The sequence below is a fragment of the Aphelocoma coerulescens genome, chromosome 1 (assembly GCF_041296385.1).
Source record: "Aphelocoma coerulescens isolate FSJ_1873_10779 chromosome 1, UR_Acoe_1.0, whole genome shotgun sequence".
In the NCBI taxonomy this organism is placed as follows: Eukaryota; Metazoa; Chordata; class Aves; order Passeriformes; family Corvidae; genus Aphelocoma; species Aphelocoma coerulescens.
Window position 1 is genome coordinate 70,391,555 of NC_091013.1, and position 21,133 is coordinate 70,412,687.

The window sequence follows — 21,133 nt, forward strand, 5'->3', positions numbered from 1 at the left end:
TTACCACTGTGCAAGATCAATGTGTTGAATACAAAGTAAAGGTCAAATTTGCCAATTTACTGTCTGAAAGAATAAAAGCAGTTATAAAAAATAATTTAGTCCATTTCTGAGCTGCTTTGACTTTGACTTTGAAATGTCAAGTAGTCAAATACATATAATGAAGTAAGGGTTATATTACATTATTTTCTCATAGTACCACTTCTTTGGGTTCCTTTTTCTCCCTAACAGGTTGTGCACCTATTAATCATTTAAAAAACCCAAGCATATATCCTTATTGTACTGTATCTTGAAGTTAGTATTTCCACAGTATTTTTTATATTTTACTGTATTCACTGTTCAAAGACACAGTGGTGTGCTTAAATACAGACACATAAAACCATAGAAATGCACGGTTGAGCTTAGTGAAAGAAAAATAAGGGAATTTTGTGGGGCCGCTGTAAGGGGAAATGTAGAAAAAGCCAGAAACAACCTTAAGTGTGTTTAAAATTCAGTTTCGTTTGCTCTAGAGCATCAAACACAGAAGGTTTCATCATTCATACAGGTATGGCTTGTGTCACTTCTGAAAACTTATCTGAAGAAATCAGTAGCTTGTGGCAGCAGCCCTCAGGCAGGAAAGCACCAAAAAGAAAGTGGCTGGACAGGAAGGAAATCAAAGCTCCGTACACAGGTATATTTAAGAAATGTAAATATAATAAGTTTAGGGGAAAAGGATTCATTTGGAAATGGTGTTTCCTTTAAAAGAGATTAACACATAACTTCATGTTAGTATTTCTGTAGCTTTTCTTCTGGAAAACTGCTAAGGTCCTTATAGCTCATCATAGGTGAATATTTTGTGGATCAGAAGGATCCGGATTGCTCTGAATTTTATGTGCTATCCCTGAAGAGCTTTCATTTTCCCAGAAACCTATGTGCATGGCCTTGCCTGCTGACTCGAGAGGTTGAAGAGACCTCCTTGATAATTTCAGATATATAGCCATACAGTTCTTAGAAGTGAACAGGTTGCTAACTGCTGAGTTTACTCACCTGCTTTCCAGGATGAAGGTGCCACAAGTTAGTTGTCCATCCAACAGCTTTGTAAATATTTAAGCAACACTGTAGTGGCATATGAAGGGAAATTCCCTTTGAAATATTTTATCTTCAGTATAGAGGGCACACATAAATTTATTTTTTGAATGAAAGAGTCCTTTGTATTCTAAACACTTTTTTTATATGAAGGATTTTGCATAGGGAATCAATCTGGCTTACTCCCCCGGTCCCTGTAGGCAAAGCCATCAGCAGCTGAGAGACCTTCTTTTACACAGAGATTCTTTTAAGAACAGAGAATCCCCATCAGTGCAGCAAGAGCAGAATATAATATTTGGTCCCTGAAATTGTTCCACAAAATCATTATTTACAGATCTAGACTGTACATCAGAGAGAATTTTTATCTGAGCAGATTTAATAGGGAGGAGGGTTAAATAGCATTGGTATTTTTTACTTGGAGATTACTGATTTACTACCCAAAGTTGTACAATACACTAATTACCAGAACAATTGGACCTATTGAAGTAACGAAGTGAAAGCCACAAATTATCAGATAAATTTAGAGTTGTGTAATTTTCTCATAACCCTTCTCTTGGAAAGCCTTTCTACTTCCAGTATAGGATGAAGTCTGTTAGCGGGGTTAACCCTGACCCCTGAGTGTTCTATATGGACTTGTTCATTTCTGCCACATTCTTTCAGTTTAAATTTAGATTTGCTGGCAGCTATTATGCCCCTTGCAGTAAGCCTCATGACCAAACATTGAAACAAATATGCCTTTTATCAGAGATGTTTTTGCCGAATAAGATTAGTGAAGAACACTTGAAAGCTGAAAAACAATGTGCAGGAGCCTTTGGTCCAAAAGGCGCTAACCTTTGAATGTCTGGAACTTATTTTCTTCTCAGTGTTAGAAAAGAGCAAGTAAGTGTTTAGATGACTGAGCATAATCTTGCACTCTGTTTTACCTCTAATTTGTTATTGGTAGTAATGAAATTTCAGCTATGCAAATGAATACAGAGTCAGGAGACATATGAATGTGTATTTGCAACAAAGTCATTAAGCTGTTCTAAAATGGGCTATGGTTGCTGCAGGAAGTAGCAACATACAACTAAGTTTTATGTTTTGCTAATTGCTAAATATGTCTTACTAAATCTTAAAAAGTTGGGTTTGTTCTTCTATACAGTAGCTATCTTAAGCACAATAGCTGCATTTGTAACTGATTTAAGGAAGTTCATACCCCTTAATTTTCTATTTTCCACAGAGGATGATGCTTGTTTTATGATTAGGGTTTTTTTTAATCTAGCATGAGTATGTGGGACTTGAGAAATCTATATGGCAAAGGAGTTCACTTTCAAGGCCAATAAGTTCTTCTTGGCCTAAGGTATGCCATGATCTTCATAGACAGTGTTGCTCTGCCTTGGAACATTTGTTTGACAAGGGATTCTCTGGTCTCACTTTTTACACCTGCTCATGTCTCTAGCATAGGATATGAGGAAATGGTCTCAAATTGCACCATGGGAGGTTTAGACTGGATATTAGGAAAATTTTTTTCACTGAAAGGGTTGTCAAGCATTGGAACAGGCTGCCCAGGGAAGTGGTGGAGTCAGCATCCCTTGAGGTGTTTAAAAGATGTGTAGGGACACTGAGGGAGGTGGTTTAGTGGTAGACTTGGCAGTGCTGAGTTAATTCTTGGACTTGATGATCTTAAAGGTCTTTTCCAAACTAAATCTCTCTGTGATTCTGTGTTCTAAGATAGCATGTAAAAAGTGTTTCTGTAAAGCACTTCTGTTTCTATGCTTTCAAGCTTCTTCAAAAGGTAACAGTGTTCCTATGCATTGCTGAATGGCTATGGCTCCAACAAAGAAAGGAGACCTTGAGAATATATGGAAAGAAGTGTTCTCCCTGTAACCTTTTAGGGAAAAAAAAAATCAATGAATAAAGCAGGCCATAATTCTCTAGATAATTTAAAGTGAGATTTTTTTTTCCTTCTGCAGCGCAAGACACAAAAGTTTCCAAAGGTGCCCTGACCTTACTGCCTCTGCAGTTGCTATGGGCAGGAAACACTGGTACTCAGATCCTCAGAGTACTTTGATAGTGTCCAACTAGTTACTGGGGCTGAACACTGTGGAGCTGTGTTCCTTATGAATGGATTAGGCAAAATTTATTCACTGGTTAGAAGTCCTACTGTGCAGGCTGTATATTTTTGAATGTAAGTAGCATCATGTTTTTTCTGTTTAGCAGGAATTTCAGGCAACCTTTGAAATACGTAGCCAATCAGCATTTGTTCCAAATGGCGCTTTTGTGACAAATTTCCAATTAGTGAATGGCATTTGTTAACTAGGCCCATTTGGCTTTATCTTCAAGGATAATGAAACCCCATCTTTTTCCTCATCCCCTTAATAGACACAATATAGAGTCTTATTGAACTAAAAAAGAAGAACTGAATGGATAATGCTAGGAGATTTATAGTTTGGTGAAACTCCTTAGGACTTGTATTTTTTAGAAATGACTGTGGTTTGAGTTCTGTTGCATTAAAACAAGAAATGTATAAAAATAAGGGGGTTTGACTCATACAGTTGTTTGGAAGAACATTAGTGAATGCTGGAGGTGTTGTTCCAGTAGGTAAATATTTCTCGAGATAAAGGCAAAATGTGCTTCCCTGTGCATGGAACTGTATTTTTCAATGCATGTGTGCTGTTGCATACGTTTGGATTGTCTTAGAAATAATTTGAAGTCTTCATGAATTTTTATCTTTCTATTTTCTATGGAGAATGCTAAATTAGGGACACCTCTCTTAACACCCCTCAAAATACTCTTTTCTGTCGTGGAACAGAAAATGGTCTGTTTGCACTTGTGGAAGTTGCTTCTGCTTCTTATTAAACTCAGAAATCCAAACTTCTAATGTAACCTTCAGTGCTTGTCACCTGGCAAGTGCAATTCTTGCATAGCTCACAGAAATCAAACACACTTTACTCATTTCCCTGTGTGTTGCTTCAGAATTGTTTACTATTGGTAAGTAAGAAAACATATGCTTACAGCCCCTTTTTCATAAATTGTATTTTAACTGTGTTGAGAAATAGAACATTCATATTAGATTTTCACAGAATTTATACATTATTGTTTGTGGAATTTGGGTGGGTTTCCGTGTTTGTCTTTGTTGAGTCCTTTTTTGAGCATTCTTTAGTATTGGAAAGATCAGTATGTGAGGAAGCATAACCAAAGGAAAATATTTGCTTTGTTTGCAAATGAGTGTTGTGGACATATATCAATATGCACATTTCCTGTGTGAGGTCGTCTCACTCAGAATGGATTCAATATGAGGAGTGTCTTTTGATACTCATTTTCTGTGGAACGTCCTACAGTTTACTTGGAAATGGTTGGGAAGACAATGTGAAGCAATCAAAGTATGTCTTTAAATAATTTTAATAGCAGTAAAGTTGAAGTACAGCTTAGCACTTAGACCAGCATTTCAGGCGAAGTACTCAGAGGTTGTAAAAAATTGTGAAATTCCAAATAAAGATTTAGAAAACTGAAAATTAGGATATTTATTTTTCTGTGCTTTGAAACAATACCTATGGAGATGATACTGGCCCCTCTGAAGGGAACATGCATCTGTTGCTAATATGGGACTCAGTATCTGATTATTTGGGACCATAGTTACTGTGGAGAAGATGAGTAATTCCATTAGTAATATTACATGTCAGTGTAATAGTGGAATGAATCTCCTGGATTCTATTTGTAAACGGTTTTTTTCTACAATAGTGAGCCAATTACAGTTATCTTTCTGTCCCACTTGCGAAACACTCCTAAGGAAACAAAGCACCATAAAGATTTATCAGGTAAGAGTAATAACAATATTCATCTATCTCCCCTAGGTTTTGAGGAGTGTTGGTATGATGCTCTTAGGATTATGGCAGGATGTAAAAGCATTATTACTGTTTGTCTGCTCATGCTCACTATGAAATTATCTTCTGTGCAAATATATGTATTTTTTGTGAAAGGAAGGAAGATGAAAGAACTGAAGTAGCTTCAGGACAGAGACTTCTGGGGAGCAGTAGCTGCCTGTGATACCAGGGAGGTCAGTGTGACTGGTTTTTATAGTGAATCATTAAAGGTGATGTGAATATGGAAAACAAGGCATAATGAAGCAGTACACACAAGGACTGCCATGGAAAGATGTTTAAGGACAGTACTGGAAAGGATTTTGAGGAAACTAAGGAATAAGAAAAATATCTTTGTTGATTACGCTGCAGTGGTGTAAAGTTTTTGTTATACAGTAAAGCTCTTCAGATTAAAAGAAAAGATGCATCCTAGTGACAAAGTGATCAATAAAGTATTTCCACCATATGGGCAGAGGAAAGCTGCAAGATTTGACAAGTCTGGAATTATAGTAAGTAATATAATATAGTGCGCATGATGACTTTCAGTATTCTGTTTCCGGTTGACAACAAGAAGTCAAGTGGAGAGATGCTAAAATAGAAGTAGCTTAAGGAGTCATTAAAGTGACTTTAGTTTTAGTCTTGGTTCTGCTTAGCTTGAAATAGCAGTGGGTCACCCGCGATGAGGTGTTAGAAAGCCGTTCAGGTATACAGAAGTCATTTGAGTATGAAGAACAGCTATGAATATGTGTCGTCAGGATTGGGGTGATAATTGAAGCTTTCTAAATGGAAAAATGTTCCTCAAGGACAGGGAAAGAATGGGTCGGCTCTTTCCTTGGGGGCTGGAAGAGAAAATAAGCATCTTCAAGTTACAAACAGCTGGAATATTTTAAGACTTCACGTATGTTTGATTTCTTTTAGACCCAACCAGAAAAAGAATCTGAATGGCCAGACTCTATGTCATGGCTTTTGAAGAAACTGGAACAGTTGAACTTAGATATTGAAGAAGCTCTGAGTGCTGGCTCTTCTCCCTCCAGTACTCCTTCTTCTAAAAGGCACAAGCAACTGGTAAGAATGTGTGTGTGTCATATGATATGTTCTCTGACATTTAGCTACAACACTCCTCAAGCCATAGTTTTCAGATACAGTTTGTGTTTCTGAATAGGCTGAGGAGCCCAGGCATAAGGGTTAAGTTAAAGTTTTCACTCAATGAAATGAAATCTCTAATTTCATTAGACAAATAATGGTCAAATAACCAGAAATGTGATAGGGTTATACTTGTAAATTTTCTTAAAATCATTAAGCACTTGGGTTTTTTGGGATATTTGATTGCATGTTTTTCGGAGTAAAATATTGTTAGTTTAAGTGCTAGCCTATTAATACTTGTTATATTTATTTAAAGATATAAATGCAAGAGAGACATTATCTTCACTGAGTTGAATTAATATTTTTTTTTCTTCCTTTCTTTTATTTGAATCGTTGATTTAGAGCTGCAGACCTCTAGTTAAGAATATTTTGTGATGACATATGTCATCAGTTAATGACAAACAGATTCTCAAGCTTTTATTTTTGAGGGCAAATGGGATTAAAGGAGCAATTATATTATTTTAGTAATTCTTGAATAAGCAAGGCTTTTTCTATAAGCAAGTAATGGAGAGTGACCAGCACGAGAAATAGAAGTGTTTTTTCTCTGCTTCAGGCTATGATTAAACTCAGTTCTTAATTTTTGTGGATTTGCAGCTCTGAATGTTAGTCTTGGCTTGAAATTTGTGGAAGGTGATCTTTCATGAATGCTTTTGCTGTCACTGCTGCTTCATTTTGTAGAATTAAATTCTTAAATTAAGCAGCTGTGTGGACCATCACAATGTAAATGTTCATGTCTCTCTAGGTGGGACATTCAGAATCTTGCACTTTGTAGTTTGTATTTCCATATTCTACAGAGAGAGTGTTAGTAACAGAATGGCTATGGATGTTCCTCATTTCATTCTTACTGTACTTGTCAGCAAGTCAGAACCAGCTCTGCCCAACTGTAATTAAAATTAATGTTGTAATTAATTTTCCTGTTAAGGGACAGTGTTCTGTCTTCTTGCAGAAGAATGCTCAATGTCTTCTGTCAAAATACAGTAGCATTGTAGTCTGCTTTTCTGTCTGAAAGTGAAATCCCAGCCAACAGAATTTAAACACCTCCCATTGTGAGACAGTCTGGTAACCAGTGATCCAAACACCCATTATTTTATGGCTGTGCCTATTCTACTAAGGTAAAAGCCATTATTTGGTTAGGCATCATTCTTTTTCCATGATGCCTTGAAGATCATAGGATGCAACTTCAAATCCTTTGCTGAAGCATTCAGTGAAGGGCATGTTGCATGTAAACAGCAGAAAAATCTAAATAGGCAACATTTTCAAATGAACTTTGATACATAAGAACAGCATCATCAGAAATGGTTGCATGGAGGATGCCATCACCAGCATCCCAGATGCTTGCACTTCTCTTCCTGAAGCCTAGTGGCAAGACGTCTTCTGAGTAGAGAGAGGCCAGGACTTTCATCCCAGCCTTTTCCCTGGGACGTACCCTCCCACCAAAAGCCTGTTCTAGGGTGTGAGGATGTTCTAACAACAGTGCCAAAATTAGTTTTGCTTAATATGGTATTTGAGCAGTTGCAGTCCTCTTATCAGGCCACATATTCTTCCCACTCTAAAGAATAGGAGAGATCTCTTCATTTTAGTTGTCTGTGGACGGGCAAATATGTGAGTCATCCCCATTTTATTGTAGCCTGATTTGACAAACTGGAAGTGACCTTTAAACTTCCAAGAGCCAATTTCAATACAGAAGCTGTACAGGTCACTTAACACAAAGTCTTTCTGATGAGACCAGCAAGATCAGAGCAAGAAAAGAGTCTTGGAAAATCAGGTGTGGAACTGATGATGGGATGCCATTTGCTGTCTTCTGCAAAAGAATTTGTAGAGCAAGAGAATCATCTGCTCTAATTTAAATATTAATGAATAATTTGCCTCAGCCTCAGAATGGGTGGCTTTAGTCTTACTTTATAGTCAAAGAAGAGATAGATCCTCATAAATCTCTCCTTAAATTTACTGTGAAGAAACAGATACTGCAGATCTCAAAATGACAGTTGCACTGGAAAAAATAAGAGTCTGGTTTTCACATAAGTTGTATGAGTAGTTTATATTCTATCAGTTCATGCTATTTGTACCATATTTCTAACTATAGCTTGTAATTTGTTCCACACATACCAAATGTTTTATTCTCGTCACTTAAAATGTAACTTGCATAGAAAGAAGGCCTATCTCAAACGTGTTTGCTAGTAACTGGGTAAATTTTGCTTCTATAAAATGAACCACTTTTGTGTTCTTCATATGGTTTTATCCTCAACTGGGTACTCACACAAGAAATTACGATTGACACTGTTTTTGGGTGAACTGTTCAAATATGTAAGGCTGACTTTGGGGACCTGAGATCTCCAAAGCAGTTAACTACTGTATGAGTGGCAACATGGTTTGTTGGAGTTGCTGCTCTGAAAGTTGGTCTCTTGAGAGTGTGGACAGTTTTTAACAGATGACAGAGTTATTTCTGATGGCAAATGCTGTATCTCAGAAATATATTTTGTAATTTAACCACTAGGTTGAACCAGCTAGTTTTCTACTGAAGGATTTTTCACCTATTCATGGAAGCAATTCTTTGATTTTTTTACTCTTTGCATTTTCCTGTTGTCAAAGTATCTGTTATTAATAGTACTCATTTGAACAGAATTTTACAGAAGAAGCCAAAATATTTGTTAATGAAAATCGACTGGGTGAATAAATATTATGGGACCTATTGGGTGAGACTAGGGAGTCTTGCAGCCTTTTGGTAAGCAAATTCAAGGTGTTTTCTAAAAGATAATAACGTTTACATGAATGCTGAGGGGTGATCTGTTTCTACATCTGTGTAAACCATGAATGACACTACTCATTTTTTTCTTGGCAAATATTATGAGGAAGTAGCACTGACTGGATTCCTCAGTAGCTGATCCAGAAAAAATATTATAAATAATTGTCTATAATCAAATTATTTTCTGAAACATTCTCTCACCAATGTTCTAAACACATGATTTAAGTGCAAAAAGCTGTACTGTGTGAATGTACTAACAGCAAAATTGCTAGGTTTTGGAAAAACACATTTAATAGTTCCACTACTCTAAAATCTATACCTTTCCTATGAAAAAAGCTTTCCTAGCACTATCGAAGGAGGCACTTTGTAAATGAATCTTGCTGCAGTGTGTTTCCCTGTTGTTTAATGTATCTGCTTCATTGCCACTTAGTATCTTGTAGTCAGTTTCAGTACAGAAAAAGCAGGAGATCTTAAGAACGAAAATCACATTTTTTTCCATTTTAGTTCTTTATTATTCATGAATGACAGGGAAATCCTGTTTGATTATAATTACCCCATCTTATATTAGAGATATGACTTTCATTGAACAAAATTTTTCTTTAACTCACACATTCATTTAATTCTTTTGCATTAGTATATTGTCTTCAAACTTTTTCGGGGCGGCATACTAATTCTTTTGTCACCTTTTCAAAGCCTCCTCATTTTGCATTCAAACCAGCACACCTGCAAAATATACTAACTGGGAGCTGGGCAGTTGCTGTTAAAGATCAGCAGCAAATTTGTCACCTTGTGGAAGGGAAGAGCTTGAAAATGGGCTGATTAGAATGATTGTACCCAACAGCTTGGGACTGCTCTGCAGTGCACCCATGATCCTGTTTCCCTAATTGCCTGTAGTATGAATTCTGCTGGACTGCAGCATGTATTGCTTCTTGCTTACTCACACAGTTGTTCCTTGGCAAACCAGGATATCTGGGGGGATGTTGTACGGCTGGTCTCTTCCTGACACTGCATTCAGTGTGGGCCAGGAGTTAGGACATCCACCTTTCAAAAAAATGGTGTGGAAGTGAGAAGTCCCCAGGTTTCCGGGAATATGGAAAAATGGATTTGAATAGTTCGGAGTCTGTAATTTAAAAATGGGAATTTGCTGGGTCTCTGTTTAACATACAAAAGTAAACATGAAATAAAGTAAAAGATAGTTTTAAATAATTTGAGTAAAACTATTTCTAAAAAGTGATTCAGTTCCTTTAAGTTTAGGAAGGTGTACTACTATTGATTAGTTCTCCAGCTGTGTTATGTATGTTAAGGAGGCGACTTCCCATAACGGCTGGATGTCTAACTTAGCAAAATGTAAAAATGATGCAGCAGGTGCTTTTGAGAAAAAAAAATTGAAATGAAATGTTTGCCTTACATCAGAGGAAAAAAAAGGCTTTGAAAAGATACAATTCCAAAGTTTTTTATCTTAGAATTCACATTAAAAATATTTGTGACTTGCCTTTATTTATAGGGTTTTTTAAATTCTCTTACAGTGCCCTGTTCAAGTAGAGACAGGCTTTTTTGGAGATCATCAAGAAAAAGGATCTTGGAAAAATAGAAGAGGAGACTACCAGGATCTAGATTGTTTACCTTACCAAGTGTCAACTGGAGCACGACCTAAAACTGATGTAAGTAGCTACAACATTATCTGACTCACAGGTTCATTAACCTCAAAATTTACTATATATCATTAAAACTGTCTGTGTATTTCTTTGAAGTAATTTATTCCATGCATATCAAATGTTTGATTCTTGCAAATATTGCACTACTTGGAGAGTTTGGTTCTCAAAGGTGCAGATAAAAGTTAAATCGGACATCAGTTAATGAGACTCTAGGGCTATGGGATTCATCTCATCTGATTTTAGACCACTAATGAAAACTTCTGCATCTGAACTAGTCACTTGGGTTGCCTTCATAGTCAATGGGAAGAAACAGACACTTCTAAAGAGTAATTCATCTGGAGGTAACGTGATGGATTCCAGGCATCAGTGCCGGTACCACAGCTTTTTCTTCATGGCTTATTTTAGAAGTGCACCCTTAGGATTTTTTAGCTTGGCTGTTGGCTATGCCCAATTCATGGTGAATTCCACACTACAAGCCTGAGTGTTCTGCAAGCCTGAGCGTTCAGCTCTGGTTTTAGTTAAATCCTATTTCGAACCAATAATAGCAAAATTTATTTGGTTGGGTTTTTTTTACAAGGTGATGCTGTAGCCTGCAATCAAAGTCTGTTAAAATCCATCAGAAGGTTTTCTCAAAAGGCTTTGATTTACATTCCCAATAGCTAAATGTAAGATACTTTAGGATCAGTGTCTTTGTTCTAAAATGTAGATGGTTTCTTCTCTCTGTTTTAAATTACTTTTTTGCCAGCAGTGCTTGTGATCATCATGCAACATAGAGGCTGCACTGTATTGAATCAAAGGTAATTATGGCACTGTGTCAGTGGCCTGTGTTGGGTATTCAGGAAAGAAGTGTAAGGACATGGTAAGCAGATAGTAAGCCATTTAAACTTCCTTTGAGGTATTTATCATGCAGGCACATTGAAGCCAGACACTCTATTGCATTTTTGTAACTAATAGCCTCTAAGGGTCTTTTTTGCCTCTAGTTGTGTCTTTTGTACTCATTTGTATTCATTTGTTCTTTTGATATTCAGTGTCTTGTAGCAATGGATTCCAAAGTTCAGTTGCGGAGTAGGTGCTACCAAAACCTTTTTCTTACTGTAAAGTTGTTGCTGAATTATTATTGTGGCTGTAATTCTTGTACTGGCAAAAACTGAATCTCAGGCATCTTGTAGGAAGTAGTGAATACCTGAGGCTGTTGTTTTGGGTTTTTTTCCCAGCAAGTGACTGTATTTGTTATTGAACTACATTTTTCTGCTTATTTTGCAATCATTCAACATCATGAGATCCTTTTGCAGCAATATGCAGTCAGTTTTTGTTTTTATTAACCTCTGTAGTTGAATTTCATCAGAAAACTCTGTCCGTTTTTATTCCTCCATATTCCAGTTCATTTGTGAGTGTACTGAACGTATGTCCGTGAGACTGTCAGGTAATATCCATCCACTGTAAAAGAAAATAATCAGTTATTCTTAACCTTCTTTTTTCACTTTTAGTTAGCAATGAAAATTTCTTGACATCTTTTTTGTCGTTCTTCCTTCATAGTTTGAGTTTGATAGACAACTTCATCAGAGGCATTTTGAAATGGAAGTGTATCAGTCAAATTGCCTGTATCTGCATGATCATTCCAAAAAATTGGTCTCCAAAATCCTGGTTATTCTAACCCGTTATCCTGTGTTACTATCCATATGTTCTTAAGCATACTTTCTGGCAATTTTCTGCCATGCATATTAGTTCCACACAGGACCTCAGAGCCATTTCCAGACATTGGCATCACATATGCCACTCTCTTTTCCTCCTATCCCTAGGCCAATGGGTGTTAGCAGTAATTACGCATTAAGCCAATAGTTCAGCAGTTCTCTTTCTCTGAATGAGGTGCTTATTTTAAGTTATCTATGCAATTGTGATTAAAGCAAAAGCTAGTATATTAAAGGTATCTTGAACACTGTCATATTCATCTACCAAAGAATGATCTGCATGCCACCATAAAAATTCTCTATTTCATTAAATGAACCTAATCCTGTGCACTGAAAAGGAAATTTGAAGATTGGCTCCACTGGCTTGCTAATTAAAAACATTATTGTCTTCCCACTAGCTATTTCCTTTCCTTGGAAAATAAGTTTGCTATTTTCCATTTCTGCAGAAGCATCAACATTTGTTCTGATTTGTTGCTTGTTCTAGTTGGAATAGATAACAATTAATTAAAAGAAACTTGCCAACTTTATTTGTTTTTTACCTTGGCCAAATGTTCAGGCATGTACAAGTATCACAGCTTAGCTGCCTTCCCACTAGTACTATGTAAATATTTTTGAAGTGATGTTGCAGTAATGCTGTTGTTTGGCTAGCAGTGTGTGGGAGGAAAGACAGAGAAAGTAAGTTTTGGGGTTTTTTTTCTTTTCTGAAGTCTCCTTTTCTCTTTTTGTTGAAAATCAGGAAATGCTTGTACGATAAAAAGCAGTTCTACAGATTGTCATCAGTACAGTCCGTGCCTTGTATCGATCAGTTTTGTAGGTTTTGGAGTAAGAGCAGGGTAATGCAGAAAGTACAAATGTTTCTTAGGGCACCGGCAAGTCTAGAAACCTACTGAAGGCAAGAATTTCTTGAAAAATTAGTGACCTGGTTTTTAATTGGACAGTACTTTAAATTAGGAATAAATGTTGAAACTGGGTGTTTGCAAATGCCATTCAGGAGAGCTGATCATTTACTTCCTTCAAAGTGCTGCTTTTGGTTTGCTCTTTTTTGGGCAAATTCAAATAATGCCATGTCTAGCTCCAGGCATGCAGTCTGTGTGAGTCTGTCATATCTCTCCAATACACAGATTTTCACTGCTTTTTCCTTAATGTACAGACTTTTCCATAATTTTTAAAAAGGGCATACTGAAGTTGCTTTTATTATAGTAGAAGGGATGGGTCCAAATGACAAAGGGTCTAATTCCCTCCATGTCACACTGCAGTCTGCATCTGTTTAACTCTCATGATCCAGATGGTATAATGCATAACGTGGGAGTAACACGGAGATAAATCAGACCTCTTGTATTTTATGATCCAATTTTTCCTCTCTTCCAGTTCTTTATGAGTTAGGAGGTCCAAAAGACCTTATCTGTCTCTACTCCGCAGGAGCTCATATACCCAAGATATTTAAAGAAACAAATACTCCATAAGTTGTTGAGATTAGCAAATAGAACAGAGAAGACCAGTTCTAGAAATAGCAGGAATGCTTAAATTCAGGAATAATATGCAGTGATTAGTTGGGACACATTTGTTCAACTCTCAGTACAAGGTAGTTATGTTAGCTTCACACTTTCATGGACCAACAACCTAAAAGGTGCAATGATGGGTTCTTTGGCAAACTTGTCACAGTAGGTGTCCTGTTTGTATGCCTGTTTGTATGATTTCACTTCTTACAATATTTTGGTGGAATAAAAAAGCAAATCATGGGTTTCATCATCATCCTTCCTTCCCCCCACAAGGCTGCTTCACTGCAGCTTTCTTTTTCAGGTACTAAAGGAACCATGTACCTAAGGCAGCAGGGAAGCCAGGTGCCTGAGAGACAAACAGCAAAGTTCCACCTGACAATTGCTGGTGTTTTTAAGTCCATGTCTACATTACAGACATTATAGAGCTTCCATTAATGGAGAGGAAAGAGCCCATCTACAGCAAGATACACCTTGCCTTGAAGTCGTTGCCTGAATGTAGGTCTCTTGTTGAAGTGTTTTGTACCCCCAAAGTGCTGGTGTTGCTTGGTCAAGTATTTGAAGAAGTGACTACCCAAGGCATCAGGGCATAGAGCTGGATAAGCTAAATACCTCCCAGGGCATATAAGTTAAAATCTGGCATTTGATGGGCAGTGCCTGCCTCTATGCTCTGAGCAGAGAAAACTTTGATAGTCTAACTTAGAAATCTAATACCACGTGGTGTGAAAAACCCGTCAGTAAACACCTTCTAGCTCTTCCAGGTAACACAGTATCCTCTGCACTATGCACTCTGTGACTGAGCAAAGAAACAAAACTTCATATATTGGTAACAAGGGCTTTTTCCTTTACCTGTTGTAAGTCTGCTTTTTTGTTTTTTATTTTTAAATAGAGTTGAGCCTAGTTTTGATGTCTTCTGCTTTGGTTTGACAAATGGCTTGAGCATATTAAATCAATAGGGATAAAATTAATTATTTTACAGTTTGGGGGGTTGTTTTAGCCTGGATTCTCAATCTGATTCACTGCTCAGACATGATTATGTAGGCTGCTGCAAGAGAGGGTCAGAGTGGCTAGAGATGAGTCAGGGCAAACTGCTTCTTTCACATCAGTGTCATCTTCTGGTAGTTTAAACTGTTTGTGAACTGTAGTTTATCTGTGCTAAGGCACTTGATTCAGAAAATGCACTGCCTTCTAACCTACATGACTGAAGTGTTTATGATTCCTTTAAGATTTTTTTTTTTCTGAGAAATGCTAGTTGATGCTATAAATAGTGTTTCAGAGTTTAGGTCAGAGGTTCTAGAGATGTCTGGTATCTTCTGACATTGTTTAGAAACATAAAACTAATAAGGTAGTAATCTATGGCTATAATAGTCATTATCTCTCTGTAGTAAGTGTAATGCTTGTCTGACCCTCTGACATTGTTTGAGGCGGAGAAATTAAAAAATAAAAACAGCTGAAACAAGGTCAGAATCCTTGTGTTTCTCATGCACTACTTGTTCAATATTGCTGGCCCTGGACCACCAGGGATCAGAGATTATTCCATTAGTGAGCATGTGTGACAAGCCTTTTATCAGATAGCTGCCAACATCCAGGGCAGAAAAGGTTATCATGTGGCAACTCATAACAGTTTTTACTTTCACTAGCACTCTTTGGAATTTTGAGAATCTTAAGCTATTTACAAGCCTTGGGCTGGCCCTTCATGTCTCCACAAAATATGTAAACAGTCTTAATTTTACATCTGAGACATGCCTAAATCTGACTCTGAAATAAGTTTCATGCACTGTCACTGCTGGATACAGTCATAAATTTATCATTTCACATTACAATTTATAGCAGCAGTTGCATCCATTATCTAGTGGGGTGTGTTTCCCAAGGTGAAGACTAGGCAGATCATGCTTTACTTTCACCTTGCACCCCATTGACAAAGTTGATAGTAAAGCCCCAAGAAGAATTGTGCAATCTCTGGGCAGAGGTTTCTTATGCCTTTCCTAGTTTTGGGCCACTTTGTATGACCAATAAAGTGCAAGAAGATAAAGTAAGAAGCCTAGACCTGAGGGATCAAGACATAGCATTTAATGCTCCATTTCCTCAGAGCTGATGTGTTTAAAGACACAGTTATTTGGTTTAGTTGGAGCTGAAGATTTCTGTCTATACTTCAATTAAATGCACTTGTAAAAGTAGCATAGCTCATGCAGAAGAGGTACAGAAATTTTTGCAGAAATCAGGTTTTCAATGACTTTCTCAAAATCTCAAAACCATCTGATTGGTTTCAACATGGTCAAGAGCAGAATCTATATGCAGTCTCTGGTTTTCTTACCAGATCATTTTTCCTCATAAAGAGTGCTAGCTCCAATTGTTCCCCTTCTTGGAAAAACAAATTTCAAACTGTGTCCTTTAGTCATGTGAATTGCTTTCTTCTTTATCCTTAATGTTGCTATGAATTGTGTCAGCAAAATAGCTCTCCATTACAGATGCAGGTAGCTTGAAACCTTGTCTTTGCATAATTTTTCTTCTTGTGGTCAGTACTTAATCCGACCAGTATCCCACTGGGACAGAGGCCTGCTGAGGTAGTCTGGTAAGGTGACCCCTTCCACTTCCATCTGTACCCCAATATGGTGGATTTTCTTGCCTCTGAACAGGAGGGCTGCCTTTCTGTTCTTCCCCTGCTCTGCCCACACAATGAGGACATTGAGACACCCTTCTTTCCCAGGAGTGCTCTAGACTTGCAGTCATTTCTGAGATGGTCAAGTGCTCCTGGAAGACAGAATCTTCCCTGCTTTAAGACTAAGTCCTTTCTTGGTAGTAAAAGAATATTCATTGCCCAGGAAGAGCCTGTACTAACTCTAATGAAAGTCACTAGTAGGGAATGAAGGGCAGATGCCTCCCTTCCTTCCTGAGAGCTGTATATTCCAATATCTATAATACTCCAGGCTTTCTCATCCACTTTGTTTCCAGTGCACTTGACAGCACTCTGGCCAAAGTCTGCTCCTAGCAAGGACTGGCTGCAAACGTAAGAGCCCAGCATAGCCCCTTATCTTCCCTTTTGTCTTTATTCCCTCCTTCCAACAGTCAGCTCCTTCAGTGGGGAAATTAGATTAAAAAAACTTGTGGGTCAAGATAAAGGCAGTTTAATAAAGCAAAGGAAAAGGTTGTGCATCCAGAAGCAAAAGAAAACAAAACATTTATTCTCTACTTTCCATTAGCAGGCAATATTCTGCCTGGGAAGCAGGAGTTCAGCACATGTAATGGTTGCTTTGGACAGATGTCATAACGAAGGCCCTTCCCTGCTTCCTTCTTTTTTCTCTTAGCTTTTAATGCTGAGCAGACATCCTGTGGTATGGAATATCCCTTTGGCAAGCTTAGGTCAGCTGTCCCAGCTGTGTCCCCTCTGAAGATCTTGTCTACCCCCAGCCCACTGGCCTGTGAGAGTCAGGGGGTAAGGTTGGAGAGCGAGCCTCATGTTGTTCAAGGGCTGCTCAGCAGTAGCCAAAATACTGGCATGTTATCAACACTGTTCTAGCTACAAAGCACAGCCCTATTGAGGGCTACTATGGGGAAAATCAACTCCATCTCAGCCAGACCCAATACAAATATTTTTTTAATTAATTGCTTGATTCCATTTTTTTTCTGAAAAAAAATGCTGTTATCAGCTGAAGATGACAATCCTAATGTAGGTATGTAGCATTTAAAATTACTTTGAACTGCTGTGGTTAAATCACTTGATCTATGAAAATATTTATTTAATTTAAAATTACATTAATGGTATCCTTTTAACACAGTATTTTGCATCAAATTCATTATTTTAATTTAGTTTTCATAAGGATTACCTGGAGGCTAGGGATAGGTTTTGTGTATTTTATTTTTAAAACTCATTGAGTTATCTGTGTAAGAGAGGAAAGAGCTGTCTTATTCCTAAAATGCCATTGAAAAATAATTTAAAACTATTTGATTAATCTCAGGTGGATGTAGAAAGATCATTTATATGCATTTTTTTGTATACAGTATAAAATAAAATTGAAGTTTCCGACTCATTTTGGAGTAAAGTTCATTTAATGTAGTTTAAAAGGTATATGAAGTCCAAATCTGTATTGAGAGGAGACTAGAAATGGTTATTTTTATTGCTCAGCATTGCATGGCTATTTATGTAGTTCAAACTGGTAATGTCTGTTTATATTGCAAGAAAAGCTTTGAATAAGGGAGGAGAACCACAGAAGCAGTTGGGAAATAGAGGTCACCCACCTCTGCAAGGGCAGCCAGCAGGTCCACCAGGAATGGCAGTAGCAGCAGAGCAGCTGGGCTTGGTGGTGATTTTGCCAAAACCCCATGAGCAGAGACTGCCAGCAAAATTTATTGAGTGAGCACTTTTCTGAGCCAGGCCAATCCCTTTCTCATTATAACTGTCCCAAGCTCACACAGTGAGATTTGCCATCTAGGTCCAGCTGTAATGACAAAATAAGAGCTGCAGGCTGGCATTGATTAATTAGTATATACATCCCAAATTAATCCTACGTGTGCTACTTGACTTTTATAGACATATTTATCATATGTAAATGGAAATATTCTATAATAACATTTGTTATTATGTTTATTTTCAGATCTTCTGACTGAACTCTTTTGCAGAAATGCTTCGGTGTTGTATTTCTGATAACACTGACTGTTTGCAGGAACACCATTTCATAATAGTGCAGTCTTGCTAATAATAAACAGTAAACTTGCTGACTTATATTTCAGTGTTAGCGCACAGCCTCAGAAATGCACTGCTTTTCAAGACAAACTGAAACGTCCTGATTCTCTATCCATAGATATGAGATTCAAGTTGTGAAAATAAGAATCTCTATACATGCATAACTGGAGGTGATTGGGAACCATAACAGTAAATTATACCATGCCTATGCAAATATAAAGAGAGAGAACCTCGCTTCCATGCAGTTAACTTTGTACTCAGTGAAGTGCAAAAGGGAAACAATTTCCCTCTCTTTTCTTCTCTTTGCATGATTCGTACCATCCACTGGGCTCATGCTACCAGATGCAACACACGGTTTATATAATCTGGTGACAGTACAATTTTCTACTGTGTTTTATAGCAGCCACAGGAAAGAACAGATGATAGAGTACACCACCTCCCATGGATGAGAATGGCAGGAATGTGCTGGATTCAACTCTGTGAGGCTGTCTCTTGTATTTTTGTTTGTGGGATTGGTTGAGCACAGTTTTCTTCAGGGAAGTATGTGCTATCGTACTTTATCTGTCTGCCCATCTGGTCAGGGGGTTTGCATTTTCTTTTTCCTGGCCCTGTGATATATTTGTTACAACAGCATGAAAAAAAAAAAAAGAGTGAATATGTTCTATGTTATGGTTTTATCATAATTCCTCTTTTAGAGTAGCTATTACTCATTTTCTTCATCTTGGCCTCTGTTTAAGTACTTCTGTAATTTTTATTCAGGCAGGGTTTTCCCAGCTATTTCACATGTTGATCAGACGGCTCATGATTGAGATGGAGCCTTTGACTTTTACAATTGTTGTTCACAGCAAGAGCAAAGCAAAGGGATTCAGATATTACCAGAGATGTATAATTAAAAATGTGTCCTGCCTGTGCTGACAAAGTGCTTCTGTGGCATTTCAGAGCTTGGGCAGAGTCAGACCCCTGGTCCCACTTAAGCAGTGGTGCAAAGGTCTCTCATAATACCAGCCTCTGGCTCTTTGTACTCTGGAGAGCCTGTAGGCTGCTCTTGCCTGTTTCCCACGCTGAGGAAGAAGGAACTTCCATCTGTAACACACCAGAGACAGAGCCCGGCACAATGGACAGGGAGAGCATTTTTTATGCAAATGAATGGAGCAAATTGTGCATCCCGTCTCTAGCAGAGATAATCCCTCTCAAGGTACAACTTTTTCTTGTGCTTCTACTGGGAGGAGGCAGCTTTTCCTGACTGCCACCCCCTTGTCCTGGGATGACAGTGATGTGCACTTACACAAGGGAAGTACAACTTCAGAAAAATTATTTGGTGAAGTTTTCTATCTTGCTACCACTCATATTACCTTTTTTTTTTTTTTTTGTAAATTCCCAGGACTGAACACAGAGTGATAAAGTAGTGATTTTGAGATGAATTGTTTGATGGGTCTTGCTGATAATACACTGTAGGAGAAAGGTCATGTTATTTGAAGCAGCCAATTGTCATAATGATGACCTTCTTTAAATCAGTATTTGGATGCATTACATTAAAATTTACAATAATTTGATACGAAACCAGAGTGCTCAGAAATAAAAGTGGCTGAAGCTTCTTTATTGCAAAATGTCCTAATACAATTTTTCAGATGAACCACTCAATTAAAGCTTGAGAACGTTTTGGGTTAGCCAGCAGGCTGCAGATTGGACTGAACATTTCGAAGGACTTGCATGTCTTAAAATTTGAGCTAACAAATTGGAGTTTGCATCTAGGACTGTGAGTTTGCACTGACACAGAGGTAGCACAGCCTCAGAGAGGAACTGGAGCAACCTGCAGTCTGAGAGACCTCAGGAGGACTTCTAGGCTATTGCCCTTTACCACATCAGAATCACCTATACCTGTGTCACCCTGATGTAAGCTTGTCTGGCATTTTTTTAAGACTCCCACTGACAGACTATAGAGCCCGTTCAAATCATATGTTTCAGTACCCCGCTGATCATTAGAAAGTTTTACTGTGCTTTCTTAGTGTAAAATATCTTCTTGTGTTCACCATCAGTATGCAGAAGAAGTTGTGTTCTTGTTTGCCTTCTGCCTTCCCTCTGCAGGTCAGTCTGGTTCATCTAATTTTTCTTGTAGGTCCTGGTTTCCAGACTCCTTGTTTCATCTAGTGTCTCAATGTGCACACTAAATATTAATTTGAGCATGTTCAGAGCTAGTTACATGTCTCACAAGTTTGTCTGGAAAAAATACCAAAAAGACTTTTAGCGGTTGAGGCCATTGCAGAATCTGGGCTCTCTGTAATGCCCATGGGACTGGAGAGTTGCACAGACACTGAAGTGGATGTTATCCTTCGTGTTCGTTTTGATCTTCTGATGGTTGCAAAAGTCACAGTTCCATTAATGGTATTAATTCCTGTAGCCTGTTTGTCCTTGCTCCTGGAGTATCCTAAGATACGTGTTTCACTTTGTTTGTGTAAATTGACTAAAATTAATCCATGGTTGTGCCTATACTACAAAGGATCGCTGTACAGGTAAACAGAAAATTCATCAAAAAACAGTTCCTGGCACATCGGTTCCCAGGAGATTTGCAGCCTGATTCAGGTGAAAAGGGAATTCCCATCCTATTCTCTTTTAAGTTCCTAGGCTGAATGCCTCCTCACTCCCTTCAGTAACTCCAGCACAGCAGGAAGCTCTGTTGATAGAAGGCACATGGTACCCCGGAGCAATCTGGAATACCACACGGGCAGAGGAGGGTGCAATGTGGTCAGAGCGGCAGATGATGAGAGGACTGATGCGGGAAGGCTGGCAGGACCTCAGCAGGTGGCACTCTTCCCTCTGCATCAGCGT

The 21,133-nt window shown here is 38.0% G+C and overlaps 1 protein-coding gene across 2 annotated transcripts in view; it reads left to right on the top strand.

Annotated features, from left to right (window-relative positions):
• STARD13 (StAR related lipid transfer domain containing 13) overlaps nucleotides 1-21,133 on the top strand; it is a 289,013-nt gene that overhangs the window by 71,040 nt on the left and 196,840 nt on the right. Inside the window, exons 5-6 of one of the 2 annotated variants that reach the window (XM_069012168.1) lie at nucleotides 5,820-5,966; nucleotides 10,314-10,448. In XM_069012168.1, coding sequence (XP_068868269.1) covers nucleotides 5,820-5,966; nucleotides 10,314-10,448 — 282 coding nt within the window. The remainder of the gene's footprint in view (nucleotides 1-5,819; nucleotides 5,967-10,313; nucleotides 10,449-21,133) is intronic. The other variant, XM_069012174.1, reaches the window with a different exon arrangement.